General features: G+C 47.0%; 1 protein-coding gene across 2 annotated transcripts in view; it reads left to right on the forward strand.

Moving 5' to 3' along the window:
* Positions 1 to 20,797, forward strand: part of LOC106572251 (nucleolar protein 4-like) — a 135,000-nt gene that overhangs the window by 79,739 nt on the left and 34,464 nt on the right. For both annotated transcript variants that reach the window (XM_014146288.2, XM_014146289.2), the window contains exon 5: positions 5,227 to 5,374. In XM_014146288.2, the coding sequence (XP_014001763.1) occupies positions 5,227 to 5,374 (148 nt within the window). The remainder of the gene's footprint in view (positions 1 to 5,226; positions 5,375 to 20,797) is intronic.

The following is a 20,797-nucleotide window of genomic DNA, read 5'->3' on the forward strand; positions in this document are numbered from 1 at the left end:
GGATTGTTGAGCTAAGACGTGTGTGTGAACCTAACTCATTGTAACTGTGGAAGAAGACGACATAAGCCTATAGTGAGACCGTGATTATGTCAGCTAACATACTTGCAGCCTCCAGTGTGAGTGAGTGCTATAGGTAGCTGAGCCATGCTATAGGGCTGCACTTGAGTTGACTTAATAACAGCGGGTTGGTTAGGTAGCTTGTATCTCTCCGTGCACAGCAACGCATCAATAATGCACAGGTCAATTTGCAAGTGAAGCAAGTTAACCAATAACGGAGGTGCATAAAGATGGCAGCACCCATGCACTAATCACAAATTCCGTTTCGGCATGTTGTACATTGTTCTTCGTTACTATTTTGTTTGGTATGGGCATTAACACAGTATATTTGATCCCAAATGTAGCTTCAAGACGTAGCTTCAAGACGATTCAATTTTGAAAAAACTAAAAAGTAGATTGTGCTGATTTATTCACATGTCATGCGCCGTAGTTTAAAAACTCTGGATAGTGCTAAAACAATGATGTCATATCTGAATTCTGCCATCTTTATGCACGTTCGCCATTGGAGTGCGTGCTGGGCAGCCAGCATGGGGACAGATGGTGACTGACAGGTTCTGTGGGCTATGCATGCAGAGGGTTGGGTGGGTGGGGGGGGGGGGCTCAAAACCAGCGGGGGACACACAGCCCAAACATTGTCTGAAAACTGTTTTATTAGTATCTGATTAGGCTAGAAGTGGTAGTAGGCTAAATGACGTGTGTGTGCGGATGTGTGTGTGATATAGTCCTATGACGTGTGTATAAGACTAAGCCAGGGTTGCCCAACTGCCGGCCCATGGGTGGTTTTATTTGCCCCCCCCCAAAAAAAATTTAAGCTAAAAATGTAAACAAGGTTAGAAATCATGTTTTAGTCAAACGTTATCTGTTTGAGGTTCTTGTCATCAATTTGCAGTCTACAAATGATTTCTAATTATGTTCTGGCCCCCTGACTATCCTGCTGTAGGTTAAGTGCATGTGTGTGGAACCAAGTGATAAAGAGCAGTGCAACAGATGAGTCTGAGGTTTGAGCTAAAGGCTGTGTCTTGTCAGTCTAGCTGTTGTGTTGCCTGAAAGGCAGCTTGCTGCAGCACTCTGGACCTCATTACTGGGAGTGGCGGCTCTCAGATCCTCCTCGCTCTTTGCTGCAGTCGGCGGAGCCACACTGACATAAGCAGGCATAAAATTAACACCCACCAAATGCAGGTAGATTTATGTATTGGCAGGTAATAATGTCTATTTCACCAGCTACGTTGGTGGGTGGTCAATTTGCAGGGCTCTACAGTGCAAGCGTTACATTTGCTAATAAAAATAGTCAAAAGTCAAGTATGAGCACATGGTAGGGTTAGAAAAATGCTGCAGTAGCTGTTTTCAAAGTATTTCTGATGTTTTATTTCATAGCTGCTAATTGCACAAAGAAATACAAATCCTATACAATATCCAACCTTGCACAGCAACACTGCCTGGCAGGAGAGCTGTGTGCAATGAGTTAAGTGCTGATATAGATTCATTTTTGGAGGCGCTGCGCACAGGCCTAAAAGTTGGTCTAATTTACTCAAAAGTCTACAAAGTCAGACTTTGTCCTTGTGTTTCTTGGCTATTTAAATTGTTTTGTTCATAAGCTCGGTTGTTTTTCAACGTTAGTTTGAGTCAGCTGCTTTGACTGAAAGCGAAGAGATGTCAGAACCTCCCACCCTTAAAGGGGCAAGCTGAACATTTTGTCTCTGATATTTTGGTTAAAAGATTCAGGTCACAAAAGATTAAGCAATATACCACATTACTAATATATTTTTTGTTTTAGAAACATTACAAAGCATGGTCATCTGTTTGTGTTTTTTAACTTAATGGTGAAAAAATGTTTTGTCTGGTAAAAAAAAAAAAAATCTGAGTGGCGGGTTGTCACGGCTGTTCGAAGGAGCGGACCAAGATGCAGCGTTTTCGTAGTTCCACATATTTATTTAAACGTGAAACTTAATGCAATACATAAATAACTTGAAAATAGGAAAACAAACCGTGACGCAGAGAAGAAAACACACTACTCAAAAGATAAACCACAATGAGAAAAACCCCTACTTAAATAGGATCTCTAATCAGAGGCAATGAGGATCAGCTGCCTCCAATTAGAGATCAACCCCAAACAATCCCAACATAGAAATAGACAAACTAGAACCTAAACATAGATAAACCAAAAACACCCCCGTCACACCCTGCCCTACTATAGAAAATTACAGTATAATTACTATAGAAAACACCCCCCTCCCCCCCAAAGGTGCTGACTCCGAATGCAAACAAAAACCCAACAAAAACTCAACAAAACAACCTAAAACACAAAGGGAGGGTAGGGTGGGTGACATGTCTATGGCGGCGGCTCTGGTTCCGGGCATAGTACCCCAACCGCCCGCTGATCCCCCCCGCTTCTGTATGTCCGGAGGAACCAGACCATGGATCATCGCCGGAGGCTTCAGAACGCCAACCGCCGCTGAAGACTCAGGGCTAAAGGCCGCCGCTGAAGACACTGGGCTGCAGAGCGTCGCTGAGGAGCATCGCTGGAGGCTCCGGGCTGAGGAGCGTCGCTGGAGGCTCCGGGCCATGGGTCATCCGGGCCATGGGTCATCACTGGAGGCTCCGGGCCATGGGTCATCCCTACAAGCTCCGGGCCATGGATCATCACTGGAGGCTCCGGGCCATGGGTCATCCCTACAAGCGCCGGGCCATGGGTCGTCACTGGAGGCTCCGGGCCATGGGTCATCCCTACAAGCTCCGGGCCATGGATCATCACAGGAGGCTTCGAGCCTTGGATCATCCCTACGGGCTCCGGGCCATGGATCATCACTGGAGGCTTCATGCCATGGATTATCGCTGGAGACGTCGGACCATTGACCATCATTAGAGGCTTCCTTCGGGGCGCTGGAACTGGTCTCACCGGACTGGGGAGACGTACTTCGAACCGCGTGCTCACAGCAGGCACCGGCCTTACCGGGCTATGGTGACGCACTGGAGGTCTGCTACGTGGGACTGGTATAGGAGGCGCCAGGCTAGTCACACACACCTTCAAGCCAGTGCGGGTTGCAGGAACAGGACGTCCTGGGCTATGGTGACGCACTGGAAGTCTGCTACATGGGGCTGGTATAGGAGGCGCCAGGCTAGTCACACACCTTCAGGCTAGTGCGGGGAGCAGGAACAGGACGTACTGGGCTATGGTGGCGCACTGGAGGTAGAGTGCGCGGAGCAGGCACAGGGTACACTGGGTCTTGGAGGCGCACTGTAGGTCTGGAGCGCACGGCCTGCACAACCCGTCCTGGCTGGATGGTCACTGTAGCCCGGCACGGGCGGAGCGCTGGCACAGGGCGAATTGGGCTGTGCTGGGGAATGAGGGCTGCCGTGCGTAGAGCAGGCGCAGGATAAATTGGGCCGAGGAGACGCACTGGCGGCCAGATGCACTGAGCAGGCACACTCCTTCCTGGCTGAGTGCCAACTCTAGCATGGCAACGCTGCGGAGCCCGTATCGACCGCACTGTGCGTGCATATGGGCGATACAGTGCGCATTTCCGTATAGCTCGGTGCTTTCCTCGTCACTCGCTCCCCACGGTAAGCACGGGGAGTTGGCTCAGGTCTCCATCCTGACTTAGCAAACCTCCCCGTATGCCCCCCCTGCCTCTCGCACTTGCCTTTCGGTGCATATAACGCCTCGTAGTATCGTCGCTCTGCCTTCGCTGCCTCAAGTTCCTTTTTCGGTTGGCGATGCTCCCCAGCCTGACTCCAGGGTCCTTTCCCATCCAGGATTTCTTCCCAAGTCAATTTCTCCTGCTGCTCCATTCCACGCTGCTTGGTCCTTTGTTGGTGGGTTATTCTGTCACGGCTGTTCGAAGGAGCGGACCAAGATGCAGCGTTTTCGTAGTTCCACATATTTATTAAAAGTGAAACTGAATGCAATACACTGAAATACAAAACAACAAACCGTGACGCAGAGAGGACAACACACTACTCAAAAGACAATAAACCACAATGAGACAAACCCCTACTTAAATAGGATCTCTAATCAGAGGCAATGAGGATCAGCTGCCTCCAATTAGAGATCAACCCCAAACAATCCCAACATAGAAATAGACAAACTAGAACCTAAACATAGAAATAGAAAACATAGATAAACCAAAAACACCCCCTGTCACGCCCTGCCCTACACTACTATAGAAAATTACATCTTACTAGGGTCAGGACGTGACACGGGTAGATTTTTTTAATCTATGGTACCTGCCACAGTGGCTGGTGGACCAAAAAGTTGGACACAAGTCAAACAAACACCAGTGGAATGAATGTAGAATCAGCTCCGAAATGGAAATGAAGGACAGGGGCCTCAATCCTTATGGGGTCATTAGGATAGTTGGTTTTGGGCCTGGGTTTGGTCAGGCAGGGTCATTGTGCCTCAGCTGATCTGCTAATGCTTAAAGACTCTTAATGCTTCTAGACTCGTAATGCTTCTTATGCCTGGTATGGGCCTGCTGATAAAGGTTACCGGTAAATCAAGTTCTTAATATGTTTCGGCTGTAGTCCTAGGGACTTCACAAATTTGAGACAGTTGACAAATCACATTTCACATGCGGTTTTGTAGGCCCAATGATGCTCTGCAGCTCCTTGCTCACTGTGGTGACTAAAAAGGGTGAGATATTGAAATGACTGATGCATCCCACTGGACACATACCTCAATTCAACATCTATTTCACATTGGTTCAACATCATTTCATTGAAATTAGATGAAAACTGCATTTATTCAACCGGTGTGTGCCCAGTGGGATATCACTTTGCTATATTGAAAATGTGCAAGGCTGCCTTTGAGTTTCTTCCATTTTCGCACACTTTCATCATAGTGAATTGTTGCCAGTTATGTCGTTTTTATTTATAACAAATAGGCCTAACACTTTGTAGTCCAGACACGCACCAAGTGTCTAACTGCAAAATGTAATCCCCATTTAGGTCTCCCTGCTGTCACAAACAAGGTAGCCTCCCTCCGCCTCTTTTGGCAACCTCTCTGATGTCTGAGGTCCGGTCAGTCATACGTTACGTCTGATATCTTCCCATCTCTTTATTTTCTTCCTCTTCCACCTGTCTAAGCTGTCCACGGAATGACATGACTGACTCTCTCTCTATTTCTCTCCCTCTCTCTCTCCCTCTCTCTCCCTCCCTGTCTTTCTCCGACAGGATGAGAGTTCAGTGAGCAGTGAGGACTTTGATATGACCGACCCCACATGGATATCTGCTGATCACGGCCCTGCTTCCAACCTGAGTCCCCCGAACCACGGAGAGAGAATGCACAGCCCTCAGAACTCGCACATTAAGGAGGAGGACGGTAAGAAAGAGCTACTACTGCTGCTTTCTCTCTCTCCTCTGATCTCCCTTCTCTCTCTCTCTTTGATTGAAATGAAATTCCTCATTGGTATGGTTTGTGGGGGAAACGGGAGGATTTCCAATGTCACTTCTCACACAGTCAGTCAGTGTGTAAGTTAGGCTGGGAGAGAGCAGGCTTTTTGGACTGTGATGTGAGTTGAGTGGAAGGCCAGGGTGAGGCAAGAGAAGATGTTGGAATACATTTAGATCAAGCGAGCCTCACCCTGCTGCCCTGCTCTCTCTGCTTCCGGTGTGGGGGAAGGGCTACTATTCCCACACCAGGGAGGAAGGGTGTGAACGGAGGGGGTTGGATGTTATGGATAGAGCTGGGGAAAGAGGGGCAGGGAGCCTGGTCAGGTCCTCTAGACCAGCTACAGAAGGCCTCAGGAGACGGGTAAAGCCACCACCACCACCTGAATGGTGTTACCCTTGAACTCTGTGTAGAGTCATGACAAAGGGTCGACGTATTCTAATACACACTCTGTAGCATCCAAGTATGAGTGGTACTGAGCAGAGAAACATTTTCCCCTTAATACGAGTACGAGTGTGTTTTACTATGCACCATAATGCCTTTCCATGGCTCCATTTTTCAGTGGGCTGTAGAGATGCTTGGCTGTCGTGGGTGACGAAGCGTTGCCTGCTGCAGCTGCAGCTGCCAGGTAAATGTGCAGAGGTAATCTTCCCGGAGAGAGCCATCATTACATGTCCGCTCGTGGCAAGCAGCAGCAGATGGGCCCTGGGAGCAGCATCGCACCCGGCGGATGGATGCACCGCCGAAAATAAGCTAATAAATCAAATCGTTAACAGGGGAGAACACTGCCATCCGTGCTCTCTCCTTCTCTAACTCTTTAGCAGACAAATATTGTCGACATCATATCGGCTATTCTTATATGCAAAGTCGAAACATCTATACAGAAATGGTTTGTTGTTAGCTAGCCATTTGTGTTGTAGCCTATTCGTTTTGTCAGTGCATTTAGGGAAACTTTTTCTGGCTGGGGATATGAAGTGTTAACAGACAATCTTGACTTGCTAACCATGTGACTGTGAATGATTTACCGGAGGGAGTAAACCTTGCTCCTCAGCCACACTAGCTGCTTATTTGAATGGACTGGCTCCTCTCCCTCCATCCATCCCATTTGTCTGCTCTCCGAGGTGGGATTCATGTCTCCCCTAAGAGGGTCTGGGTTGGGGAAGGGGGGGACACATTTTGACTCGGAGGGCTGTGCCTTGTTCCAAGAGGGCCCCAAGAGGTTCTCAGGCCCTGTGGTTAAGCGTGGCTATGATTTCACCGGGGCTCCAAAGGGAACCAAGAGGGGCTCCTGATGCACTGACTTCCCGAGCCTGAGAAGCTCCTCAGGCAGCTGGCTGAGCTGTGGACTGGCCACTCGAGGCGCTTTTACTGGAGATGTCATTGGGCGAGTCTGTGACAATAATATTTACTACTCTGTAGTACCTTAGACACTCCGTCCCTCCGTCCCTTCTTAGTAAAAATGCTTTTCTCCTCCAAGTACTCCCATTGTTTCTGCTGCTGCAGAACCAAGAACGTCCATTACAAGTGATTTAGGAAGTTAGTTTGTTTCTGTGTGTGTTTCCTGCTTTAGACTTAGCGCTAAAATAACAGAGCACAACTGTACTTGTTTAGCTAGCTACTGTGATTTCCCACACTGAAGTAAAGCACTGTACCATATAGGGATTGTGGTGGGAAACACTGCTATATGAGGACAGGGAACCAGGACTACATGGTCCATGTCTTGTGTGTAGTACTAGGGCTAGCTTTGAGCACACACACACACACACACACACACACACACACACACACACACACACACACACAATACGAGGCTAAACTGGCTGTAGGCTTTAGGAACCATCAGACTGGCTGAGTCATTTCCCTACATTTCTCATGACCGTACAGTGTTTACGTCCCTGCTTCCCCGCCTGGACTAGAGGCAGAGAGAGAGAGAGCAGAGCAGAGAATTACCAATACAATGCTGCAGCCTCTAGGCCAGTGGCACACATGATAACCTAATGTGTTTGAAGTCATGGAAAGTAGGCCAGTTGAAAATGACAGGAGGATTTTGATCCTCCTCCCCCCAGAGCTAAGCGATCGAGGTCAACTGTTCCAACAAAAGACATAGATGAGAATAGCAATGCTGGATTATCTAATAGTCAGCGTAATGAACTGAGGAGGCCCGGTGGCAAAATATACTTGATGTATGGACGGCTGGAATATGGGTAGTGTTGTTAGGTAATGAACCCCCGCTGCTCCAAAACACTCTTAATTGGACAATACCTAATAAGTCCTAGCCAGTACTTATAAGCACCACAGACTCCTTACAGTATTGGATAGTCTAACAGAACAGCAATTATCACTGAGAAAATTACATGATAACATATGTACTGTACTGTGCCAACCAGAGAAATTCCTTGAACAAATTAGCACATTTTGATTGATTGATGAAGTTTACAAGGTAATGGCTTAATGTTATGTGTAATGAACAGTGATTTGAACTCAAGTATATTGATCTTTTTTGAAAATATAACCCATAGGGAAAACAACTGCCACAGCTGACCTTCAATAACAGAGGAAAACAAAGTGTTAGGCTAAAGGCACAATTGGGATTAAAGATGGCCGACCCATTGGAAACGTCAGTGTGTTTGAGTGACAGCGCCTTGAGAAGCCTCATTAGTGTCAGCCGCATCAGCCGTGTCAGGTCCATTTACGTGGTTTCTCCAAGCCAGGGATTCCTTGAGTACTGTCTGTCCCTGACCGTAGTACTGGGTTTAAGACGCAAGCTAGGAGGCCATCTGAATAAACAAGCCTCTGTTGAAAAGAAAAGTGGTTGCATTCCAAAAGGCACCCTATTCCCTTTACAGTGCACAACTTTTGACCAGGGTCATTAGGGTGCCATTTGGGCTCTGGTCAACAGTACTGCATTATATAGGGAATAGGGTGCAATTTGGTACGAAACTAGTATTTCTACTACTGCCACACGCATACAAGGGGTGATAAAAATCGTGCCGATAATCATGTGATAACCTAATGGAAATACTGTAAAATATTCACCGTTGTTAACATTGATATTTCACAGTGTGTTCGATTTGATTATGAGTGTGTTGCCAAGTTCATCTCTGGGATTTGGGACTCGAGCAACCTCACGAGCACGAGAGAGAGGCTGCAGAGTGAAGATAAAATCTAAAGGCGTCTTCAGATGAATTATGGGAGAGGAACAGTATAGGAGGACTAGGCTGCTCTTTTATCCAGCTAAAATATACCCCCAGCTACCCCTAATTCCACAGGCTTCTGAGAGATGCCAACTACCCAAAATGTGTGCACGCTAGCATACGTGCTGGCGTGTGGTGTGGGAGGATGTCTACCACTAGTTGTGTCCTCATTTGTGCAGGGGAAGAATGCTTTCCACTGAGATAGGGCCAGAAGCCTGTTAATTATTAACTGCACCCCCCTCCATGACACACACAAAAAATAATAAGGCAAGTAAATTAATTATTACAAGCAAAAGCTCACTCGCAGGGAGAGAGACGGGTAACAATTTGTTTTGTTTACAGGAATGAACACCAGCTGTGATTGAATGCCTGCCTTCCTGTTGGCATATTTATAATCAGTGTGTGTTTCTCAGGGAAATTGCAATTAGATGCCTGACTTTTAGCAGGAACAGTGTCTCCAACCTGGTCTTAATGAGGCAGTAGCAGCTTTGAGTGACTGGCTGGATGCTGCCTCAGAATGTTGGGACTCTCCCTCCTGGCTGGCTGCCATAGAGGATAGAGAGGTTTAGTGACCTCCATCTGCTTTCTTCCCCCTACTAGCTAACTGCTAAGCTCTTCCCAGTCTCATTCCCTGGCTGAGTACAAGGTGTGTGTGTGTGTGTGTGTGTGTGTGTGTGTGTGTGTGTGTGTGTGTGTGTGTGTGTGTGTGTGTGTGTGTGTGTGTGTGTGTGTGTGTGTGTGTGTGTGTGTGTGTGTGTGTGTGTGTGTGTGTGTGTGTGTGTGTGTTTAAGACCTTGGGATCACTCCCCACCCATGTCTCATATTGTTTTATGGGAGGGTAGAAGGGTGCATTTCAGAGAACCGGCGTAAAGGTTGCCCCATAAATCTCAAAAATCTGGAAGTTTGTACCCGTCCGTATCAGTCACTCTCCTGGTTCACCCCACGCCCAACACCCAATTGGACACCTCAGATAAGATAAGTTGCGACGACGGAGTGTCTGTTTGTCTTTCTAAATTTCAAAGGTGGTTCCTCAGCAGCGCCCAGTGACCCGAGGTATTGTGACAGCTCAGCAACATCAACAGAAGGCTTCAGAGCAGTTAAGCAGCACCCTTTCATTGCTTCACTCTGTTAGTGTGAAATAGCTGCCTGTTTCACACAACTAAGCTTTCTACGTATGGCTAGAGTCAGCATGTTAGGCTGCTACCTACATACAGTGGAGTAGAGTGCAGTGTAGTGCAGTACAGTACAAGTACAATACAGTGTATTACAATAGTACTGTACAATATAGTGCGGTGCAGTGAGTGACTAGGTCTTCCTACCTAGACTAATGGAAATATTCAGTTCAGTCGAGTACATGCTTAACTGAATGAACGACAAAGACTGAATGCAATATGACATTTTATTAAATAGTTTGGGGAATGGCCTCGGAGCCAGATGATGTGATGTAGCCCTATGCGGTGCTGCTGGCATCGAAACCCCCGCTGGGGGAACGGAGTTCCAATGATGGGCCTTAAGGTTATTATAGCTGGTAGTGGTGGGGAGGTGGATGGTTGTCAAAAACTGTTGCTGAAAAACAGCAACGACGCCCATTGGTTGAGAGAGAGGAAGGTGATAATTGCAAGAGTGAGCCCATAGGCTAAACAGCAAATATGAGGAGTGTCCATTATTGTGCTTATAGACTATAAGGTAAATAGGTGAATGACATTCCACACATGGCTAGTAAGAAAGAGGAGAAGAAATAAGACGCAATGATAATATGTTTGTATTCATTCCCACAATGCCTGTAGAATAGGAAACAAAGTGAATTATGTTATGCTTACTGGATGACGTTAAGCGAGCATTCAGACCAGCCTTCCTGATTTGAACTTTTGTGAACTAGATTTGTGTTTGTCAGTCTTAACATAGCCAGATGATGGTGTATGTCCCATCCCTCCACAGTGGGGAATGGGGGCAGAGTAGTTCCAGAGCTTACAAGATGAGACAGATGTTTCCAAGAAAGGGATATGAGATCACCCAGGAACCCAGCTGCCGGGTTAAGCCTACTACACCGCCTATTGACGTGGATAGGGCTGTGGCGGTCATGACATTTTTTCAGTCTGTGATTGTCAAGCAAATAACTGCCGGTCGCACAGTAATTTACCGTTAATTAACATAAATACATTTAGCTTCTCCAGGCTTCCACACACAGCCTACAAGCCACTGATGCAGACCATTGGAACATCTACATTTTAAAAAGTCAAATAAATCGAGTAGCCTACACCATCACAATAAATCCATTATTTATTTTAGACAGGTTTAAAGAAACATGATATGAAGAAAATGTAGTCGATTTCAGAAGAACAGAACAGCATACTCTGAGTTGTCCTTATGTTAGGCCCTGATCTGGCTATGCCATATGGCTGTGGGCTACACTAGTTAATTTAGCAGACAAGATTTGTTTAGAATCCCATGCCATTAATTTATATTATTTTATAGTATGAAGAATACAATTGATATAGAAAGGATGTTTTCTCCAAACGATTTGAGGGAGCGCGCACATGCGGCTATCCTGTTTTGAGCGGTTAACAAAGAAACAGGTACTCAGGTGTATTCTTAATTTAGAGTTATTTATGTAACTTTAGTTTTGATACAAATGTTGGGTTATTTGTTTTGATGTTTAATACATTGTAAGGCTGCATGATGAGACTCTAATGATGATTTTTAAAAAGTCTCATGAAAGGCATGAGCTCGTTTTGTTTTTTGCACAGGCTGTACACACTTCACCAGTCTCTCATTCACAATTTGACAAGCACTTGATAATGCGTTGAATTTCCTGGCTGCATCCCCTTTGTGTGGCCGTAATGCCCCCTAAAAATGCCTTTTGTGGCCAGTAGCCTTTCGGCCCTTGGACTGAAAATAATAATTATAATTCCCTTTTCCCGGCTGCATCCCGAAGCACCTCTCACTCACATGGTCAGTCTTTCTCACAGCCTGCAAGCGAAAACAGACACATCGGGGACGCAACTACGCGCATCCTTATCCAATTCCAAGGTGCATATTGAAGATATTGGAAGAATTGTCCACATTTACTTTTCGTCAGCCAACAAGATGAGTAGGCCTAACGAACAGCAAAAGCACTAGCATATGTCAATCTACTATCCCCATAGTACAAAAGTTGACCTATTCTGTGCGAGAAATAAATATTCCAAACATAGTCTGGGACAGTTGTGGGATGCAATAGATCCCAAATTAATACAACCACTAGCATCAAAAAACCTGTTTTAAGCAATGAGCCTGACGCAACAGATGAGAACGTTTAGCTTAAAACGTTGATAAACTGTTAGGCTATTTCTTCACATTATAAGCGCAGCAATGCGCACATGGCAGTAGGCTATAATAGAGCAGTGCATCAGTTAGAATAGAACAGCGCATCAGTTAGAATATTAGTGTTAGGAATCCTTCCATCTATACAATATTGTATAGCCTACATGTAACTAACAGACCAATTATTTTTGCTTTCCCCAATAACATGCAGAGCAGTTCAATGCTCACTAGATGTAGCGGTTTATCCTATCTTCTTTTCTCTCTCCCCTTTTCCTGTTTGTCTCCTTTAAGGAGCTCTAGTCTGCATATATCCCCTGCCCTCCCGGACCCACCCTTCCTTGTCCTCTCCCTCACAGCGCTGCTACTGCCTGCTGCACCCTCTGAGCAGTCTGATTCCCTGCCTTCTGCCTTCCCCGTGGGATTGGGTTTTTGCTGGAGGGAAATGAGATCAGATAAAGCTCCCTCCGGCTCTGACTCTAGCCCTGGCCCCACAGTATCCTACACTCCAGTCACTCACACAGCCACAGCCTGATACTGCTGTGCTGCACTTACTGGGCTGGCCATGGAGGGAGACAAGGGCAGACAGGACACGACAGGACATGGCTGGGCCTGAGGTGGGACTGGGACTGGGCTCTGCTGAGGAGATGCTGCCACATGAATACTTAGTCAACGTCATGCTTACTAGCTAAGCTAACGTCCACGGCCATCAGAAATACGGTATCGTTCATATCAGGCACAATATATAAGATAAACAGTGTTACTCTTGTGGCCCGTGTTACTCTTATACAGCACATTTCCAAATCCTTTTGTTTTCCCAAGATTCTCCCAACATGGCCACTTCCACTGGCTATTTGTGCATGAGATGGATTAAGGCCAGAAGAGGAAGTGGAAAGTGTTACCTGTGTGACTTCTAGCTCCCATTCTGAGCAACCCTGAGGTCATCATTTACACTGTACACAGTTTCCTGTTTCTGTACACAGTTTAAATGTTTACATTCACGGGTCAATTTTCTCATTCTCCTAACCTTCAACCCCACTCTTTTATGTCTCTCCTAGCCATGAGGATATTGCCTGGCTTTGTTGGGCTGGCTGATGGAGGAAGGGGGAGTCAGGGCTAGGGGCTGGTGCCGGGGGCTGCTGGGGAGTAGGTGAGCTTTAGAGTCTGTCTGCTCCAGGGACAGGCACTCCCTGATGATGAATGGAATTGGCTATGTACAGTACACTATGTACTGCGCTAGGCTACCACCAGACACTGAGACACAGTCAGACTAAGCTATACAGTCTGGCTGTACAAATATGGTCCCCTCCCTTTCCTGCTCCGGTCAGACACTTTCTAGGCTAAGTGTTGCTGGTCTCCTGTTTTTCCCCTTGTGTAGAGCTCGGTCATAGACCTACGGTAGGTCTAACTAAAGTTAGTGGGCAGTGCAATATCAGTATTCTACGTGTGATTTTTGTTTGCTTTTCTATTGTCAATGAAACGACTTTGTAAAGACGTACCCAAGATGATGCCAAACTGACATCCATAGGTAGAGAGAAATGTTCATGGATAATGCAGAGAAAATTCAAGTATGCCTTGGAAACGTGCACAATGGGCGAGTGTCTCACTGGCACGATGTCAATGTGTCGTGTGAATGGCCAAAAAGAGTAGAATCAGCTCACCTGCTTTTACACTATGATTTGAGTATTAGATGTGCAATGTTTCTTTTGAATAAAACCTATGTACACCTTCCTAATATTGAGTTGCACCCCCCACCCCCCCCTTTTGCCCCAATTTGTCGAGGCATGGACTCTACAAGGTGTCGAAAGCATTCCACAGGGCTGCTGGCCCATGTCTGGGGTAAACTCCAATGCTTTCCACAGTTGTGGCAAATTGGCTAGATTACCTTTGGGTGGTGGATCATTCTTGATACACATGGGAGACTGTTGAGTGTGAAAAACCCAGCAGCTTTGAAGTTCTTGACAAAAACCGGTGCACCCGGCACCTACAACCATACCCTGTTCAAAGGCACTTAAAACCTTTGTCTTTCCCATTCACCCTATGAATAGCACACATATACAATCCATGTGTCATGTGTATCAAGGTTGAGCCATCCTTCTTTAAACTGTCTCCTCCCCTTCATCTACACTGATTGAAGTGGATTTAACAAGTGACATCAATAAGGGATCATAGCTTTCACCTGGATTCACCTGGTCAGTCGATGTCATGGAAAGAGCCTGTGTTTTTAATGTTTTGTACACTCAGTGTAGTTTCACCATATTAAAATGAAAGTTCAGTCCACATAACAGGGTTGACCTTAAAAAAAGTATTATATTTTTTACTTAAAATGTATCACATAATAATAATCTTCAGAGATGTCTTTGTCAAAGCAATAAAATAACTAGGGCTTTACAATGATGGTAAAAACTTGGAGAAATGTTGAGATTAAGTGGGTTAAAATCTTAGAAGTCACAGAGGATGCACAGAGGGACATGTCAAAATGCAATATTTGTGCACAATTTCTACTTAAAATATCAAAGGTACGTAAAAAGCACTCATTTCGTGGAATGACCCTCTGCTTATTGTTCAAAAATCTTTTGGAGTGTTATTTCTACTGAAAACAAAGCGGCAGAAAAAATGAGACAATGCTGGTGGTTTGCTTTGAACCCGGGAGGAAGGGAGTTGGTTGTGGGGTGGGGGAAGATAATGTGTGTGTGTGTGCGTGTGTTTGTGCGCTTGTCTGTGTGTGTGTGCGCGCGCAGGTACAAGTAAGTATGTACGAAATTGTGCATGTGTGAGTGTGTGCATATAGGCTATAGCATTTGTGTGATGGCAAGTGAGATTGGGAGGGGGAGGCACAGTCAGAGAGTGCCAGCGCTTAGCTCCTATGAAGCTCAGTGGCTGGTACTGCCTCCATCTTGTGCAAGGGAGCATAAAGTTCAATGAGAACAAAGGTCACACACACAGACAGAAACACACAGAAAAAGTTATCTTTGGTGCTGTATGTTCCCATTGTCATCCTCCATGAAACATGGGACAGCCAAAAAAAAACACAAACGACACAACCTACTTTTCTTCTAAATTGAGTGTGCATTAGAACTTTAGCCAGACAGGATCGACGTCTTGATTGCAGTTTTACAGCAGGCCATAACGTGTTAATAATCTTTGGTACAAGGACTCAGGGAGGAAGGTGCTGAGTGTAAGGCTGTGAAGGTGCTGTCAGAGTGGGCTGCTGTTAATGGACCGTTGAGGCCCAAAATAATGGGCACGACACAGCACCCTGTGGCCACCCCTGTATAACACACGCTGGCTCACACAGTGAATACTAAACACCTCTTTCAAGTGTGAACCCTCAGACATGGGATAATCACACTCACTGATATGCGCTTAAGCAAGGTAGGAAAGGCTTTGTCGGAACAAAATAGGTTATGTTTGTTGTTGTGTTAATTTACCAAAATAAACTTCAGACACAGATCATAGCCTACACTCTTAGAAAAAAGGGTTCCAAAAGGTTCTTTGGTTGTCATCCCTTCTGTGGAAAGCAGTGGAGGTTGCTGAGGGGAGGACGGCTAAAAGTATTGTCTGGAATGGAGTAAATGAAATGGTATATAACACGTGTTTGATACTATTCCATTCACTCCATTCCAGCCATTAAACTCCATTCCAGCCATTATTATGAGCCGTCCTCCCACCAGCAGCCTCCTGTGGTGGAAAGGGCTCTACATGGAACCAAAAGGGTTCTATCTGAAACCAAAAAGGATTATCATATGGGGACAGCCGAAGAACCCTTTTAAGGTTTTAGATAACACCTTTTCTTCTAAGAATGTAATCATACTTTGTTTCCAGCAGTGTGCATGTGTCAGTGCTACCTACCTCTTCCCCCTTCCCATCATCGTTATTCATTAGGCTACAAAACCCCCATTGGCTATTAGCCAAGAGAAACTGAGAAGTGTAGTCTTTGTGCAGCGCTTCCCGGACAAATAAAAGGCAGCTGCTGACTCCTCCTCCTCCTGCGCCAATATCGATAACCAGCAGCCCCCCAATCAGCACCTACTCCCCTCCCCTCCCCGCATCCAGCAGCCCCCCAATCAGCACTTACTCCCCTCCCCTCCCCGCATCCAGCAGCCCCCCAATCAGCACCTACTCCCCTCCCCTCCCCGCATCCAGCAGCCCCCCAATCAGCACCTACTCCCCTCCCCTCCCCGCATCCAGCAGCCCCCCAATCAGCACCTACTCCCCTCCCCTCCCTGCATCCAGCAGCCCCCCAATCAGCACCTACTCCCCTCCCCGCATCCAGCAGCCCCTCAATCAGCACCTACTCCCCTCCCTGCATCCAGCAGCCCCCCAATCAGCACCTACTCCCCTCCCCGCATCCAGCAGCCCCCCAATCAGCACCTACTCCCTCCCCCGCATCCAGCAGCCCCCAATCAGCACCTACTCCCCTCCCCGCATCCAGCAGCCCCTCAATCAGCACCTACTCCCCTCCCTGCATCCAGCAGCCCCCCAATCAGCACCTACTCCCCTCCCCGCATCCAGCAGCCCCCCAATCAGCACCTACTCCCCTCTCCGCATCCAGCAGCCCCTCAATCAGCACCTACTCCCCTCCCCTCCCCGCATCCAGCAGCCCCCCAATCAGCACCTACTCCCCTCCCCTCCCTGCATCCAGCAGCCCCCCAATCAGCACCTACTCCCCTCCCCTCCCTGCATCCAGCAGCCCCTCAATCAGCATCTACTCCCCTCCCCTCCCCGCATCCAGCAGCCCCCCAATCAGCACCTACTCCCCTCCCCGCATCCAGCTGCCAGCCCAGCCACCCACCCTGCCTCTGCCTGCCCCAGTCTCCCAGAATACAAGTGACAATGACACAGAGCGCTCAGTCCCATCCCCATCCCCATCCCCACCACAGGCCCACACAACTGGGGCAGCCTCTCCTCTTTTGTCTCTCTCCATCCCCTTTCTGTCCCCTTTTCTTTGTGGCAGGCCTTCAGTTGAACGATTGCATTCTCCAAAATAAGATAGGGCCTACTGTAGGCTTACTCTATGTGTAGGCTACTATGTGTGGATTGTAGCCTAGTGCCAATGTCAGTGTTATTAATAGGAGAGGAACTCTGAAGAGATGTGTGCACTTGTCCAGTTGTACAAATCATGAGCATCAGGCTTCTTCTCAGAATATGGCTCCTGTTATTGAGGTGCAGTCTGTAGGAAGGCTGTTAACACCAGAGATGTGTTCTGTCCTATTCTATTCTGTCCCTTCCTCTAATGTTAGTCGTGGGGGTTGGAGTGAGTGGGAGATGAGGCACTCTTCTGCGCGCTCTCGCTCGCTCTATCTCTCCCTACCCCCCATTTAGTACTGCATGAGGGATGCCTGTCATGGTCACCTCTTCTCCTCACCTCCACTATCTATTCCTGGTTGGGTTGAGACTAAGCCTGCTCCTCCTCAGTACCTGCAGGCCTGTCGTATTGTACAAGCATGTCATTCTGTGGACACCTCATTTTGTGAATGTGTCACTCCTTGACATAGCTGTCCTGTATCTGAGTCTCCTGTCACTCCCTATCATCACCGGGAGATATGTGATCGCTGAGCGGCAGACAGCCACACACGCATGCGTGCGCTCACACACACACACACACACACACTTTCTCTCTACTTAACTATGAGAGCACTCTCCCAATACGGTTTCCTGGCCCTCCATCCTATGTAGGATGCAAAAATGCCTGAGCTGCCTTCTCTCTCCACCGCTCCCCGAGCTGCCAGACGGAAATGTTTATCCCCTTGTCTTCCTCTGGCTGTGAGGTCAGGTTGGACTACTGAGGTAGAGGTGGTATGTGTGTTGGTATTGTGTATGCCGGGCTTGGAGGCAGTGTGTAGGAGCGGGGCCAGGTGGGGCTCCACAGTCTGGCCCTCTGTGTGGCTGCTGTGTGGGAGGGAGAGCAGGAAGGAGGGAGCTTCTCTCTCTCTCCTCTCTCTCTGTCCCTGTCTCTCTCTCTTCTCCTCAGCATTGTATTTCGCCTCTTAAGGCCAGAGACAACACATGCTGCAGGCAGCACCTCAGACAGTCCATGCAGCGCAGTGGGAGAGACATGGAGAGGGGGAGGACTGTGCCACTGACAGAGGGAGGAAGGAGGAGGGAGGAGACAGTGGGTGAGAGAAAGGGAGGGAGGACTGAAATGATACAGAGAAGGAAGAGGAAGGGGGAGGACGTTAAGGATACAGAGAAGGAAGAGGAAGGGGGAGGACGTTAAGGATACAGAGAATGAAGAGGAGGGGGAGGACTTTAAGGATACAGAGAAGGAAGAGGAAGGGGGAGGACGTTAAGGATACAGAGAAGGAAGAGGAGGGGGAGGACTTTAAGGATACAGAGAAGGAAGAGGAAGGGGGGAGGACTTTAAGGATACAGAGAAGGAAGAGGAAGGGGGAGGACTTTAAGGATACAGAGAAGGAAGAGGAGGGGGGAGGACGTTAAGGATACAGAGAATGAAGAGGAGGGGGAGGACTTTAAGGATACAGAGAAGGAAGAGGAAGGGGGAGGACTTTAAGGATACAGAGAAGGAAGAGGAGGGGGGAGGACTTTAAGGATACAGAGAAGGAAGAGGAAGGGGGAGGACGTTAAGGATACAGAGAAGGAAGAGGAGGGGGGAGGACTTTAAGGATACAGAGAAGGAAGAGGAGGGGGAGGACTTTAAGGATACAGAGAAGGAAGAGGAAGGGGGAGGACTTTAAGGATACAGAGAAGGAAGAGGAAGGGGAGGACTTTAAGGATACAGAGAAGGAAGAGGAAGGGGGAGGATGTTAAGGATACAGAGAAGGAAGAGGAAGGGGGAGGACTTTGAGGATAAACTGAGCGAGGGAGGAGGAGAGAGTAAGGGATGACTAAAAGAAGACAGGGTGTGTAAGGCCTAAATGTTAGAAGGGGATAAGCTATAGGGAGGACTGAAAAGATACTGATACCAAACATAGAAGAGTGTATGTAGGCCTACACTTTTCTATAAACCAGTGTGTTTGACAACTACGACTACAGAGTTCTCTTCAATACAGGTTTGTATGAAAGGAACTGAAAAGATTGAACATTTTGGGTGGAATCACTGATAAAGTGAATGACATGCACTGTCAATCACTCCATGAACCGTAATAGCTGTGTGTTACACTATGGGCATTATTGAGGAAGAGATTAAGGTCCTTAGGCCTAAAAATCCCTAACTGGCTATCCAGTCAAAAACATTAGCCCAGACCCTAGGTAATAGCCTACATCTCTACTAGCTGTGAAAAGTATTCCTGTTTTGCCTCAAATAAATAATAATACTAATAATAAAGTCAACAATGGAAATATGTTGCATCGATAGTATGGGAAGTTTTATTTTCTACCTCTCGTGGTTCTTTGTTAGCCTCCCTGAAGAAACGCCCTACGCCTGCTCCCTTCTACACCTAGAATGTACATTTCATCCCCAGGTGTATACGCCTTCGCCTAACTGTTGCAACCGGCCCCCGGTGGCTAGCTTTAAATGACTATAGCCCACAGTGATACAGTGGCCGGTATGTCTAGAGACTCTTTCTCCAGCCGAGCCCAAGGGTGCAATTTCACACTTCCTGTCGTGGATTGAAAAGTATTAGATTGGGGTGTTAGTATTGCCTGAAGAGGGAGTTTCTACCATTGTTAAATCTTTGACAGTACGTTAACAAGGGCACACCTCAGGCCAAAAAACATGATTTACCCTTCCCCTATCTTAGAAAAGACGGTGGGGGGGGAATCATGGAGCAAGGGTGTTTTGTAGATTTGACGAAATATTCTGTCGAAATTATTCATCCGATTTGAATCTCAAAATTGTTATTCGAAGACAGCCCTTTATTGAATAGGGTGCCATTTCAGACACAGTCCGTGTCTTTTGGCCTATCTTTTAAAGACCGCCAGGGATCGTGGAGGAAGGGCAGAGTGGCTATCTGTAGTATGGATGAAATGAGGCAGACACCTTGGTGTGATGGTGATTAATGGACTCTACAGTATGTAACAGAATATCTGCTGCTGCACTCTGTAATGAGATCATTGTATTAAAGAAACCGCAGTGATCTGAGAGAATATGACTTTTCTCCCTTGAAATTGGAGCTGAATTCAGCATTTGATTTTGTGTTTCTGGATGCATTGTGTGTGTTCCACTTTGGGACGATGCTTGGTGATCCCAGTAAAGAACCAGTGAATAACCGCAGAGCATTTTGCAGATATCTGTAAGTCTGCAAATTGTCTGACTGGCTTGCCTGCAGTTGCTGTGTACTTTTATTAATTAGTACGTTTTGTGCAAAGAAAGCCTAAACATCATTCTGTGTGTATAGTAGGTCTCGCCAGTCTCGCCAAAGGTGATGATTGAAAGCTGTAATGAGTTGAATCATGTATTCTATGGAAATAGCTGGCAGTTCTTTTCACTGAGGACTGTGAGAGAGTGTGTGGTCTCGAGTTTAATGAGAATAGGTTTGTGGTTACAACATCACCACTTCCTCCCCTAGCAGACTTCTTTCCCCTGAAGGAAGTCAGTAAGGGAGAGATGGAGACACAGTGAGCAGCAGCACTCAGAGAGAGAGAGAGAGAGAGAGAGAGAGAGAGAGAGAGAGAGAGAGAGAGAGAGAGAGAGAGAGAGAGAGAGAGAGAGAGAGAGAGAGAGAGAGAGAGAGAGAGAGAGAGAAAGACCTAATTAGTCCAGAAGGGGGATGTGTCTTAAGCAGTCCCCCCCCCAAAAAAAAAAAAAACTGCAGAGTGAGTGCAGCAACGGAGAGGCTTAGTGCTAAATCCCACTGCAGGCACGGTGTGCACTGGCCCACCAAGCGTAATGAGCATGAGAGGCTGCATATTAAACATTCTGAAAATCCTAATGACATGCCTTCGAGGAGAGTGACCA

Source organism: Salmo salar, chromosome ssa15 (genome assembly GCF_905237065.1).
Source record: "Salmo salar chromosome ssa15, Ssal_v3.1, whole genome shotgun sequence".
Classification (NCBI taxonomy): Eukaryota; Metazoa; Chordata; class Actinopteri; order Salmoniformes; family Salmonidae; genus Salmo; species Salmo salar.